General features: G+C 52.7%; 1 protein-coding gene across 1 annotated transcript; it reads left to right on the forward strand.

Moving 5' to 3' along the window:
* Positions 1-629: 629 nt before the first annotated feature.
* Positions 630-11,327, forward strand: LOC124656255. Its single transcript, XM_047195034.1, has 4 exons — positions 630-1,309; positions 4,824-4,830; positions 8,506-9,056; positions 11,118-11,327. The coding sequence occupies exons 1-3, from the start codon at positions 630-632 to the stop codon at positions 9,040-9,042; spliced, it is 1,224 nt and encodes a 407-aa protein (XP_047050990.1). The 3' UTR covers positions 9,043-9,056; positions 11,118-11,327.
* Positions 11,328-12,138: the final 811 nt, after the last annotated feature.

A 12,138-nucleotide genomic window follows, 5' to 3' on the forward strand; every position in this document is an offset into this window, starting at 1 on the left:
TTGATCCAAGGAGAACTAGTTCCAAAACATATACTCCCTCTATTATTAAAAAAGTTGCTCAACTTCGTATAGATACAGATGTACATTTTTTAATTATAGATAAATCTAAATTTGAAAAAAATTGAGCAGCTTTGTTTAGATGGAGAAAGTATATAACTTTTTATGTACTTCTGCGTATTAGTCCCTAATTAAAAAAATTGGTTCCGCTTGATCTGCAGATTTCTCGTAACAAACTACTACTACCTTATATTTTAGGCAGAGTAAAAAATAAATAAAATATGAAAATATGAACTAGTAAATAGTGCAAACTTTCAAACCCACAAAAACTTTAAACCCTCCTCTTTTAGGGTCGACGGCCAAGCTCTAACCATGGAACCCATTGGCTTTGTTGACAAGATTGTGTTAGGAAGTTTTATCTTTTCTCTTCTCTTCTTTTCTTTTCCTACCCTCTCTTCTTTGTAAAAAAAAAAAAAAAAAAAAAAAAAAAAACTATTAGGATCAACGGGCCATGTGAGCTGGTGGCAAGAAAGTGCAGATGCGCATTGCACTACACTACACAAGCAAGGCCGTGGCTAGGGCGCTACGCTAGGCTCTCTTTGTCTCCAGAACCGTCCAGAACGCGGAAGAGCATGACACGGCCGTCCTCCCTGGCGACGCCACCGTCAGGGGCGGCTATCGATGTCCTCACCGGGGACGACCTCCGCGACATCCTCCGCCGTCTCTCCCTCGCCGACCTCCTCCGCGCCGCCCTCACCTGCCACCGCTGGCGCCGCGTTGCCGCGCGTTGCCTGCCCCCCGCCCCTCCCCTCCTCGGCCACTTCTTCCACCCCGTCAACCCCGCTCCCCCGCCGCCGATGAAGCAGCGCGAGAAGACCCACTACGACGCCGTGTTCGCGCCCCTCGACGCCTCCTCCCCGCGCCTCTCCCTCGACTTCGCCCCACAGGCCTCCCGCTTCGAGCTCTACGACTGCCACCAAGGCCTCCTTCTTCTCGAGCCGACCGTACCACTCCCCAAGTCCATCATCCCCCGCATCCTCGTCCTCGACCCAGCCACCCGCCGCAGCGTGCTCCTCCCGCCGCCGCCGCGCGACACGGTCCCCGACGACCCCCGCTGGCGCAGCTCCAGGTACTACATCGGCTCCGCGCTGCTCTCCCGCGCGCACCCCAGCAAGCTCTGCTTCGAGGCCGTCTGCTTCGCTATCGACGACGGGCGCCCGCGCGCCTGGGTGGCGTCCGTCGACGACGGCGACTGCAGCTGGCGCGCGCTCTCACGGGACGAGGAGGTCCTGGTCGACTTCGACCCCCATTGGTTCAAGCGCCGCTGCGTGTGGAATTCCTCCTTTCTTGAAGGAAGACAGACACACACCTACTAGCAAAAAAAAAAGGAGAGCGAGGCGAGGCGAGGCGAGGCGAGGCGACTCCTTGGCGATGTGCCTCACGGCGCGCCTGCCATGGCACGGCGGCGCTGCGGGAGACAAGGTGAGCGCGGCTGGGGCCGGCCAGAAGGTTCCGGGCAGGGGGGAAAGGGTCCCCTCTCCCCGTCGACGACGCTGCGCTTCGCCGGCGGCCAAGGGTGGTCGCGCGCGACCGTCCAATCGCTTCGAGCCGCTGCTGTGGAGCTCGGATTCGGACGAAGGTTGGAGCTCGGAGGGGGAGCAGGTCGCTGCGGCGGTCCGGTCGCAGGTGAGGCTGGGCGCGTTCCTGCCGGAGGCGCTGTCGGAAGGAACCATGGTGACGGCGGAGGCCGTCCTGCCCTCCTGCGAGGGGCGCACGGCGGTCGAGGTTCCTCCGCGTGGCGGCGGGCTCGAGCTGGACCTGGGGTCCGACGATTTCCCCCCGCTGCCGGTCCGGCCGCCGTCCTTGGGGCGGGCACATGCTCCGTCGGTGCTCATCGGTGCGGTGTCCGTTCAGCTCTCGGCGGCGCCGCCGCCGCCGCCTTCCACGCGGGGGAGTGGAGGCACCCAGGTAGGGTTTGCCCCGATGGACAGTGGGCTAGGCGGGCCTGGTGGGCTGGTTTCCGCTGCTGGGCCGTTTGGGGATGGGCCACGGGCATCGGCCGTTTCGGAGCTGCAATCGCGCACCATCCACGTGTCCCAAGGGCAAAGCTCTACGGCGCAGATGGCTCTGGGCGGTAGCTCGCGGGTGTGTGACACTTTTGCCCCTGACGGGGAGAGGGCCGCGCCCCAGCCGCACATTCTTAAAGGATGGTTGTGGCTGCACCCGGAAACCCTAGATCCACTTTTAGGGTTCCCAGCCTCTGCAAGTGAAGTGAGAGCCCACCGCACCAAGGCCAAGAGGTTATCCTGCGTGCAAGATCCGGCGCCCGGCGCTCCTTCTTGGCGTCTCGTCCCCATGGATCGCGACCGACGCGGCAGCTACAGGGGCAAACGGCCCTTCGACGAGGGTCCAGGCGGCGATGGGCGCCGCCGGGAATACGATCTGAGGCAACAACTGGAGAGGGAACAAGAGGACCAGAGGAGGCAGCAGAGGGCGTGGCCTTCCGGCAACCAACGCCGCAGGGAGGAGCACAGATCTGAGCGGGAGCCGCCGCTCCCTCCGCCTCCTCCCCAGATTCAGCGAGGGCGTGAATCGGGCAGGGGGGCGCCTCCGCGCAAGTTTCGGCCGACCAAGCCGTCAAGGGGGGCGGAGGCGCCTTCGCAGGCCCAGCCTGAGGCCCCGGAGGGGTCGTCGGGGGCCGCCGGCGCCCAAGAGGCGGCGCACATCATCTGCTACAAGTGCGGCCAAGCCGGGCACGTTCAAGCGGCTTGCGAGGCGAACCCGTTCTGTATCAACTGCAACAAGGAGGGACATTTGTCTGCTATGTGTGCCATCTTTGCCAAGCACCAGGACCCCTTCTGGGCGGGGTTCGGAGGGGAGGGCCGGGGCTTCTTCTGTCTGGAGGTTCCGGCAGAAGAACTCCAAAAACCAGCCACAAATGATGCGATTGTGTCCCTGAATTCGGGCTGTCTCTCCGCGGAGCAGGTGGAGGATGAATTCAAAGATCTGGTGGAGGAAAACTGGGAGTGGCAAGTGCGTCAAATTGCCGATGCTGACTTTGCCATCACTTTCCCTTCGAAGGAGAGCCTCCGTATGGCGATCAGGGGAGGAGGGCTCACGCTGCCAGCAAGTGGCTGTCGAGCGATCGTGACGGTCAATGAGGGAGACCCGGCAGCTGTGGAGCAGTTGGTCCCGGTCCAGGTCAAGCTGTTTGGGGTGCCACCCCCGTACCGCTTCTCCGACCGGCTTCTAGTGGGAACCAGGGAGTTGGGACGACCTTTGGCGGTGGACGAGCAATCTCTGGCCATTCCGACCGACCCGGTGCTGATGACGGTGGGATGCCGGACTCCTGTTCGACTACCAGAGTTCATCATGCTCTTTGTCAACATGCAAGGCTTCAAGGTGCGGGTGGAGAGACTCGGTGGGGCGGATGGCCGCAAGGGCCCAGCTATTCCTCCTCCACCACACAAACCAGCGAAGGACGACGAGGAAGAGGGAGCGGAGTCTGACGAGGATCGCTGGGACGGCAGGCGTGGGCAACATGGTGCAAGCAACAAGGAAGATCCTTTTCCCCCTTCCACGGGGGCAAAGGGGAAGGCAAGCCGTTCTTCGGGGCAGCCCGGAGAAGTTCTGGAAGTGGTGGAGCAACCGATGCACGAGGCGGCGGTAGGGCTGCCGTCCTCGATGTTCTCTCGGTACGGCTCCAACCTCATGGCGGAGGGTGACGTGTTCCCCATCATGGCTCGGGTTACGGGCAGCATATCCACCAAGGCTCCTTCTCAGCACACGGACGAAGTGGTCACGGACAGCGGACACCCACCCTTCTCGCCGTCTAACGCGGAGGGCTTCACCCCTGGGGAGAAGGAGATGCTCGCTTCTAGCCTGCTGTCCCCCTCTATCCAGGACTCGGAGATGGAGCAAGACTCGGACACTTGGGAATCAAACCCTGAGGCGATGCGCGCAAAGGAAAGGAGGAGCAAGAACAACGCCGATCGCCCGTCGCCGGTGCGAAGTGCCTCATGCTCTGCGGTAGCTACCCACTTGGACTTCTCCGATGAAAATGCGCCCGCAAGGGTGGGTCCGGTGGACTCACGGCCGAAGGAGGGCACGGTCATCCCGGAGCTGGCAGCACCGGTGGCGCGGGCGCCTCGGAGTCGTGCCTCGCCGGTGGAATCCGCCCGGAAGAGCGCGCGCGGTCAAGGTCTCACGGAGGGCTCGGTGCTGGAGCGGGCCATGCGCGTCACGGCTAACAAGGACCCGAGGTTCGTCCAAATCTATCTCTGACTTTTCGGTTCTTCAAGAGGTTCCGGTTGATCATCTTCTTGCCATTGCCAAAGATTCTAGCATTGTTTTTCCTTCTGCCGCTGGCCCCCCTGCTGAGATTATCTCGACATTCCGTGCGAAAGAACTGGCGCAAGCTGAACTGGCCCTTGCTAGGGCCAGAATTGAGGCACAACAGGCTAAAGAGAAAGAGAGGGCAAACACGCGCACCCTGGACGTGCCTGCCGATGACAGCACAGAGGTGGACGCCGCTCCGACGGCGCCCCCAGAAGGGTCTGGGGCTGCCAAGACATCTCCACAGCCGTCGATCAAACCCAAGAAGAAGACGCAGAAGAAACAAATCCCAGTGGGGCACCGACCTGTAACCCGCCAAGCACGGGCTAAGGGAGCCGTGTCTTAATGCGGTGCCTCTTTTGGAACATTCGAGGGTTCGGTCGCCGGGGACGCCGAACCCTTCTAAAAGAATTCCTCCGGAAGCATAGGATTGACGTCGTTTGCCTCCAAGAGACGATCAAACAAGATTTCACAGACACAGAGTTGCGCAGCTTGGAGGTGGGAGAAAAGTTCGTTTGGGCATGGCTCCCTGCTAATGGGCACTCAGGGGGCATGCTTATGGGGTTCAAAGATAGCTTTTGTGAAGTGGGAGTTATTGCTAGGGGGCGTTTCTTCATTAGTGCTGCGGTCCTATGTAGGGCGCTAAACCTCCGGCTCGAGATCATGGGGATCTATGGGCCGGCTGACCACGCACATTCACAGACTTTCCTGGCAGAAATCTCCAACAAGATCGCCAATACGGAATCGCCTCTCCTAGTGGGCGGCGATTTTAACCTCATTCGGGGAGGTGCAGACAAGAATAATGACAATATTAACTGGGCGCGGGTCGATATGTTCAACGAGGCCATTGGGGATTGGGCCTCGAGAGAAATACCTCGAACCGGGGCGAGGTATACCCGGTCCAACGGACAGCTGAACCCGGTGCGGTCCGTGCTTGACAGGATTTTCATCTCGCCGGACCTCGAGCCCATCTTCCCCCTGAGTACGGTGACGGCCGAAACGAGCTTGGGCTCGGACCATACTCCCCTAATCTTTGATTCTGGGGAGGAGCTACCGATAAGAAGTAACCGTTTCTTCTTCGAAACGGGCTGGTTCGAGGTGGAGGGGTTTGAACAATTCCTTGGGTCTATTTGGCAGCGTCTTGCCTCCCAAGCGGGGGGTCGTGACATCACTGATTGGTGGGCAGCCATGAGTAGTGGTCTGCGGCAATACCTGAGGGGGTGGAGTCGCAATATTGGGAAAATCCAAAGAGACCAGAAAAAAGTCTTGCTGGACCAAATTAAGCTCCTTGACGAGCGGGCGGATGAGGAGGGCCTCCAAGAGGATGAGTGGGCATTCCGTTTTTACCTTGAGGAGCAGCTCCTTAACCTCTATCGGGTAGAGGAGGAGTACTGGCGACAAAGGGGCCGGGTTCGCTGGGCCCTTCAGGGAGATGCGAATACCGCTTATTTTCATGCGGTGGCGAACGGGAGACGCCGCAAGTGCCTTATCTCCAGGCTGGAGACGGATGGAGGCACTATTTCGAGCAAGTTGGATATCCAGGAACACATATATGCGTTCTATCGCCAGCTCCTGGGGACGGAGGCGGCCAGGTCCTGTGGGCTGGCCGCGAATGCCTGGGAGGCTCACGCCCGTGTCTCGAACGACGAAAACCTGCACCTCGCACTCACCTTCTCCGAGGAGGAGCTGGAAGGAGTGATCAAGGCCATGAAGACTGATACCGCCCCCGGGCCAGATGGCTTCCCGGTGGCCTTCTTCCAAAAGTGTTGGCCGTTAGTAAAACACGGGGTTTTGCATATTCTGAATGACTTCATCTTGGGCCGTATTGACATATCCAGACTGAATTTTGGGGTGCTCTCCCTTATTCCCAAGGAAAATAACGCGGATCGGATTACCCAATTCCGTCCCATAGCCCTCATCAATGTCATCTTCAAGATTATCTCCAAGGCCTTTGCGATGAAGCTGGACCCGATTGCTCACAGGATAATCAGCCCAAACCAAACGGCATTCATTAAAGGGAGGTTCATACTCGACGGGGTTCTCGCTCTCCAAGAAATTGTGCACGAGCTAAAATCCAAGAGGCTAGGGGGCGTCTTGCTTAAGCTTGACTTTGAAAAAGCCTATGACCGTGTCAACTGGGACTTCTTGGTGGAAGTGCTCAGGGCCAAAGGCTTTGATGCCGGGGCAGTCCACCGTATTTCGCAGCTGGTCAAGGGGGGCCAAACGGCGATCTCAATTAATGGAGAGGTGGGCCCCTTCTTCCGCAACAAGCGGGGAGTGCGTCAAGGTGACCCGCTCTCCCCTTTGTCTGTTCAACTTCATGGCTGAGGCGCTTTCCTCATCCCGTCCAAGGCAGCAGGGGCGGGACACATTCGGGGGGTGGTGCCGCACCTTATCCCTGGAGGAATCACGCATCTCCGATACGCCGACGACACCCTTATTCTGGTCCAAGTACAATGAGCAACAGATCGCAAATCTCAAGTTCTTGCTGATGTGCTTCGAGGACATGTCGGGCCTCAAAATCAACTATCACAAGAGCGAAGTGCTGGTCCTGGGACAGCCGGAGGATATCCAACTTCGGGTAGCGGATACGCTTAACTGCAAACTGGGAACTTTCCCTTTTACCTACCTTGGTCTCCCTATTGGTGACAGAAAACTGACCATGGATCAATGGATGTTCCTGGTGAGGAAGCTGGGAGTCAAAATAGAATCGTGGCTCGGAAGATTGCTCTCCTCGGGGGGAAGGCTAATCTTATCGAACTCGTGTCTGGCCAGCCTTCCCATGTTTGCTATGGGGATGTTTCTCCTTCAGGATGGGATTCACGCTAAGTTTGACTCCATCCGCGCCCGTTTCTTTTGGGAAGGGACGGGCCCCAAACGCAAATACCACATGATCAATTGGCCGGCAGTGTGTCTCCCACGGGAGGCGGGAGGCCTGGGGATCCTAAACACCAAGAAGATGAATATCGCCCTTATGCTGAAATGGGTTTGGAAACTCTACCAGGGTGATGACTCTATTTGGGCGCGCCTCATTCGCGCCAAGTACACGGACACGGCGGATATCTTCTCTTGTGTGGGACAAGGGGGATCACCTTTCTGGAAAAGCCTACACCAAATCAAAGATCTCTTCAAGATAGGGGCTAAACACGAGGTTAAAGACGGGCGTCGAACTCAGTTTTGGTATGACAACTGGCATGGAGAGGGAGTGCTGAGAGACCGATTTCCTCTCATCTTCAGCATTTGTGAGAACACAAGGGTTTCGGTGGCGCAGGCTTGCTTGGGGCAAGATCCTTTTCGCCTTAGGCGAACCCTTGACGCTAACGGTCGTGCGGAATGGGACCAGCTTATGGACCTAATTGAGGCCACCCAGATTTCGACTCGGAGCCGATAAGATCTCCTGGTCCCTCGAGCCCTCGGGGAGTACTCGGTCAGCTCCATGTATCTTGCGCTATCTAGGGGGCGTCGGTGGTCCACTTTAGGGATATGTGGGCGGCCAAGCTCCCTTTAAAGATCCGCATTTTTACTTGGCAGTTGGCGCTCAACCGGCTCCCTACACGCGAGGCGCTTGCCCATCGTCGGGGGCCGTCGGATGGGCGATGTGCGTTGTGTGGCGACACTGAATCTGCCAGCCATCTTTTCTTCACTTGCTCTTTGGCTAAGTTCGGATGGAGTGTGGTTCGCCAGATGCTGGGGTGCAGATGGAGCCCCTCCTCCTTTCCACAGTTTTTTCACATCCTCTCAACTTTTGCTGGCAGGCCTCGTCGTTTTATTTGGGTTTTGTTTGCCGCCCTTTGTTGGTCTCTTTGGAATGTGCGCAATAGACACATCTTTCAGGCGAAGGTGATTCGACAACCCACTGACATCATATATCCGTGGATCATTCTCGTGCAGCAATGGATGCCGGCGGCTCGGCCACAGGACAAAGCAGGATTGGCGCTTCTGGTGGAAAGGCTTCGGCTCGTGCACGCGGAGCTTACCGCAAGTGATGCTGCAAGGACGCAGGGGGTGGGCTGATGAGGGGTCGGCCTCCATCTCCATGTTTTACCGATGCTAGTAGTTTGGTTTTACCATTTGGCTAAGCTGTCAGGCCTCAGCATGTAATGAATCTCTGAATTATGTAAGGGCTTTATTAATTTAAAGTCGGGCAAGTCTTTGCCTTTTATCTAAAAAAAGCGCCGCTGCGTGCACGCTGCCGGGAAGATGTACTGGCACATCTGCAACTCCGGCCGCGTGCTCGTGCTGGATCCTGCCACGCTGCGCTTCTCCTACCTGCTGGCGCCAGCCTTGCTGGCGGATCAGTACGACAAGTATCGCGTCGGCGAGACGCCGGAGGACGGGCGGCTTTGCCTGCTTGGCACCGACAGCTATTCAAACAAGCTGCAGGTCTGGGTGCGTGGGGAGGCCAGGTGTAGCGACAACGGGTGGATTCTCAAGAGGAATGTCATGGACATGCGCGTGGTGTGGGAGGCGGTGCCAGGCCTGCCCACGGACTGGGCACAAAGAATCTTCAACCTTTGGCCCAGCGACATGGACGCCGGCCGCACCGGCAAGGTCTTCATCCAGACGTTTGGATACGGCCGCTACTCGTTACATCTGGACACCGGCAAGATGGAGCGCCTGGAGACGAAGGATGGCAAGGAGTACGGGCACCCCATCTACGCCTACTTCCTCGCGTGGCCGCCTGCGTTCCTCGCTGCAGATCAGTACTGAGTTCCCGTTAATTGGTAAAACCTCACTCCACTTCTCTGTCCCCCCTCTTCATGATGTGATGCCATTGTTGTTCATTCATCCAAGCATTCTGATTGGTCATGCGCGTAATTTCTACCATCATCGATCTGGCTAATTGCCTTGGGTAGTTTGTTGGACGTGCATCATCAGGCCATATTAAGTCCACTAGATTTGGACATGTCATGTGTTCTTGGATGTGCACAGTTATCAAGATTTCATCTTGCAAGATAGCTAGCCTACTGAATGGGTTCAAAGTGGTAAGGAATGTAAATCAATCATTCCAGAATACATGTCTCTGTTTTGGAAACCCTGGTCACATAGATAAGCGATAATTAGAGATAATCTATGCTGGTGGTTTGCCAGAAGATTTAATAATTTACAATGCAAGGGTGATTGCTTATATTATTTTAAAACAGGGTTGATTAATTGTTTACTTAACTCAAGGTCAAATTAGATACATGAAGCTAAAGTGTGTCATGGCTTGGCATGTTTTCTGGCTGGAACAGAATATTAGCTCTGGCTGGTTTTGCACAGTATCTGTGCTTCTTAACTTCCCCTGAGAATTCCTTGAAGATACAGGTGTAAAATATGCAATATCATTGTGACGCACGCCCCTTGAATTTTTGAAATAATCAAATACTGTTATTTGTTATGGCTGGAAAAGGAATATTAGCTCTGGCTGCTTTTGTACAATATATGTGCTTCTTAACATCCCATCAGAATCCAGGGCAGATATAGATATAAATATGTAAAATCTTTGTTATGCACGCGCCTTAATTTTTTCCAAAGGAATCAAACATTGTTCTTTGTTATAGTCCTTCACAGCTAAAACAAAAAAACAAACATTTCTATTTAGCGTACAAGGGATCAAACCCGTTAATTAGCTAAATTGTATATAAAAACAGAGCTACAATTTTTTTTCGGGCAGAGCTACAATTATTTGGGACTTTGTGTTTCCTACAATTAGATCACTTTTGAAGATCAAAGAAATCTGGAAAGGATATTGTTGGTGTGAAACTTCCATGTGACTATTTATATATTGTTTATCATCTCATTTGTTGTTATGTGTCTTTGTTCCGTGGAACTACCTTACATTTTTAAAATTTTGATCTGTTGAAATCAAGAAATATATACTCACAGCACTTTAACGAAAAAACTAAATATTGTCAGCAGTAATTTTATTTACTTACATATGCTGGGAGTAGCAGTCTACCTATAGATGAATTTTCAGTTTAACCATTTGATACAACACCGTTCTCATAACTAAGTATTTTTCACTTCATCTGAATCTGTATAATTTCTCAGATAACTCTTTCCGAAGATCTTTAATTCGAAGAGTGACTATTCATGCATGTCCCAAATTGTTTTATGCATGAGCTTATTTACTTTGTTATAGACCAATTTAGTTTTTGAGCGATCGCTTTCCAGTTTGTTCACAGTATTCTAATAGTTTGAACCACAGCAAATTTGGCTACTGGCTTATGATTCTGTCTCTTCTGTGATACTACTATCATTTTTGTTTGTGCCTGGCAGAGCTAGAATTATCCGTGATTGTGTGTTTCCTACAATTAGATCAGTGGTTAAGATAAAAAAATAATTTGGAAACGATATTTTTGCTGTGGTACTTTCATGTGACTATTTATATAGTGTTTATCATCTCATTTGCCGTTGAGTGCCTTTGTTCCCAGGAAGTACCTCACATTTTGAAATTTTGATCTGTTGAAATCACTGAATATTTCATTTTATTTACTTATATGCTGGGTGTAGCAGTCTACATATAGACGAATTTTTATTTTAACCATTTGATACAACACTCTTCTCATAATTCTCTGATTTTTTCACTTCATCTGAATTTGTACAATCTCAGAAAACACTTTCCAAAAATCTTTGATTGGAAGAGTGACTATTCATACCTGTCCCAAATCATCTTATACGTGAGCTTATTTTGTTTACAAACCATTTTAGTTTTTGATCGATCGTTGTCCGGTTTGTTCCAGTATTCTAATAGTTTGATCCACAACTCGTGGCTAATGTTTCTGTCATTTTTTTTGCTTCAGGGTGCTGAGTCCGCAACTTGTGTTTGAGATCAGCTCACATCTCTGGGTCAAAGTTCCATCTGCACCTTCACTCAGGGCAAGAGGAAGAAGATCACGTCACCTTGTTATGTATTATGACTAGCTAAGCGATGCCACCGCTATGACTAGATGAAAGTTGCAAAGACTATTGATGTCCCTTTCTTTTGACTGATATCGTACTGCCCTGCATCATTAATTTTCATGGTTGTGTGATGGATGATCAAATTTGTACGCGTGGGATAGTCCCAAGTTTAAATTTGCGTAGCACCGCATGGTAGTTTTTTTCAGCATTGTTGTTATCCCATTTCTGTACCTTATCTCCTGCATACATCTACAGTCTTTTAACTTTCAAGAGAAAGCTTGCTGCCATTTTAATCATCCCGTGCTCGGAAACAATTGAACTCCGAGGTTATATATCTCAGGCAAGATAAGTCGCACATTGCCTAGTGTTCGCAGTGAACTTTGTGCTAAAATATCTAGTATCTGATTAATAAATCCTTCCACGAAGTAGCGCATAAACAAGCTCAGGAAGCCTACAGACTTCATGATATAGGAACATGTCTTTTCTCTTGTTTAGGAGCTAGTTATAACAGAGATAACTGCCCGTTGCAGCAAATCTCTCAAGTCTGAATGTGCATGGTTGCACATTGTTTTTTTTTCGAAATGGGAGCTTCGCCCCGGCCTCTGCATCAATTGATGCACACAGCCGTTTTATTGCATAGTTTAACATTCAAAGGTTATACAACTCAAGGATCACACAAAGTGTACACAAATATTAACCAGTGAAAAATAAAAAGGAAAAGACTCTTATGCATGTTGCAATCTCTTAGTAGGCTGCCAGCCACCCTAGTTGTAGATATCCCGAGCAACCGTCTCCAGACGGCTGCATCCAGAATCCATATGCGCACGCTGAGCCTCCGGTAGTAGGTATGACCATTCGTGGATCCAGTGCGTAACCATACGGATAACCTGTAAGAAATTAGCATTTGATCTTCTGTTAAAG

Source organism: Lolium rigidum, chromosome 5 (assembly GCF_022539505.1).
Source record: "Lolium rigidum isolate FL_2022 chromosome 5, APGP_CSIRO_Lrig_0.1, whole genome shotgun sequence".
Lineage (NCBI taxonomy): Eukaryota > Viridiplantae > Streptophyta > Magnoliopsida > Poales > Poaceae > Lolium > Lolium rigidum.

Bases quoted from the DNA above. Each gene is read 5' to 3' on its own strand.
- LOC124656255 (XM_047195034.1), top strand. From the start codon at position 630: ATGACACGGCCGTCCTCCCTGGCGACGCCACCGTCAGGGGCGGCTATC.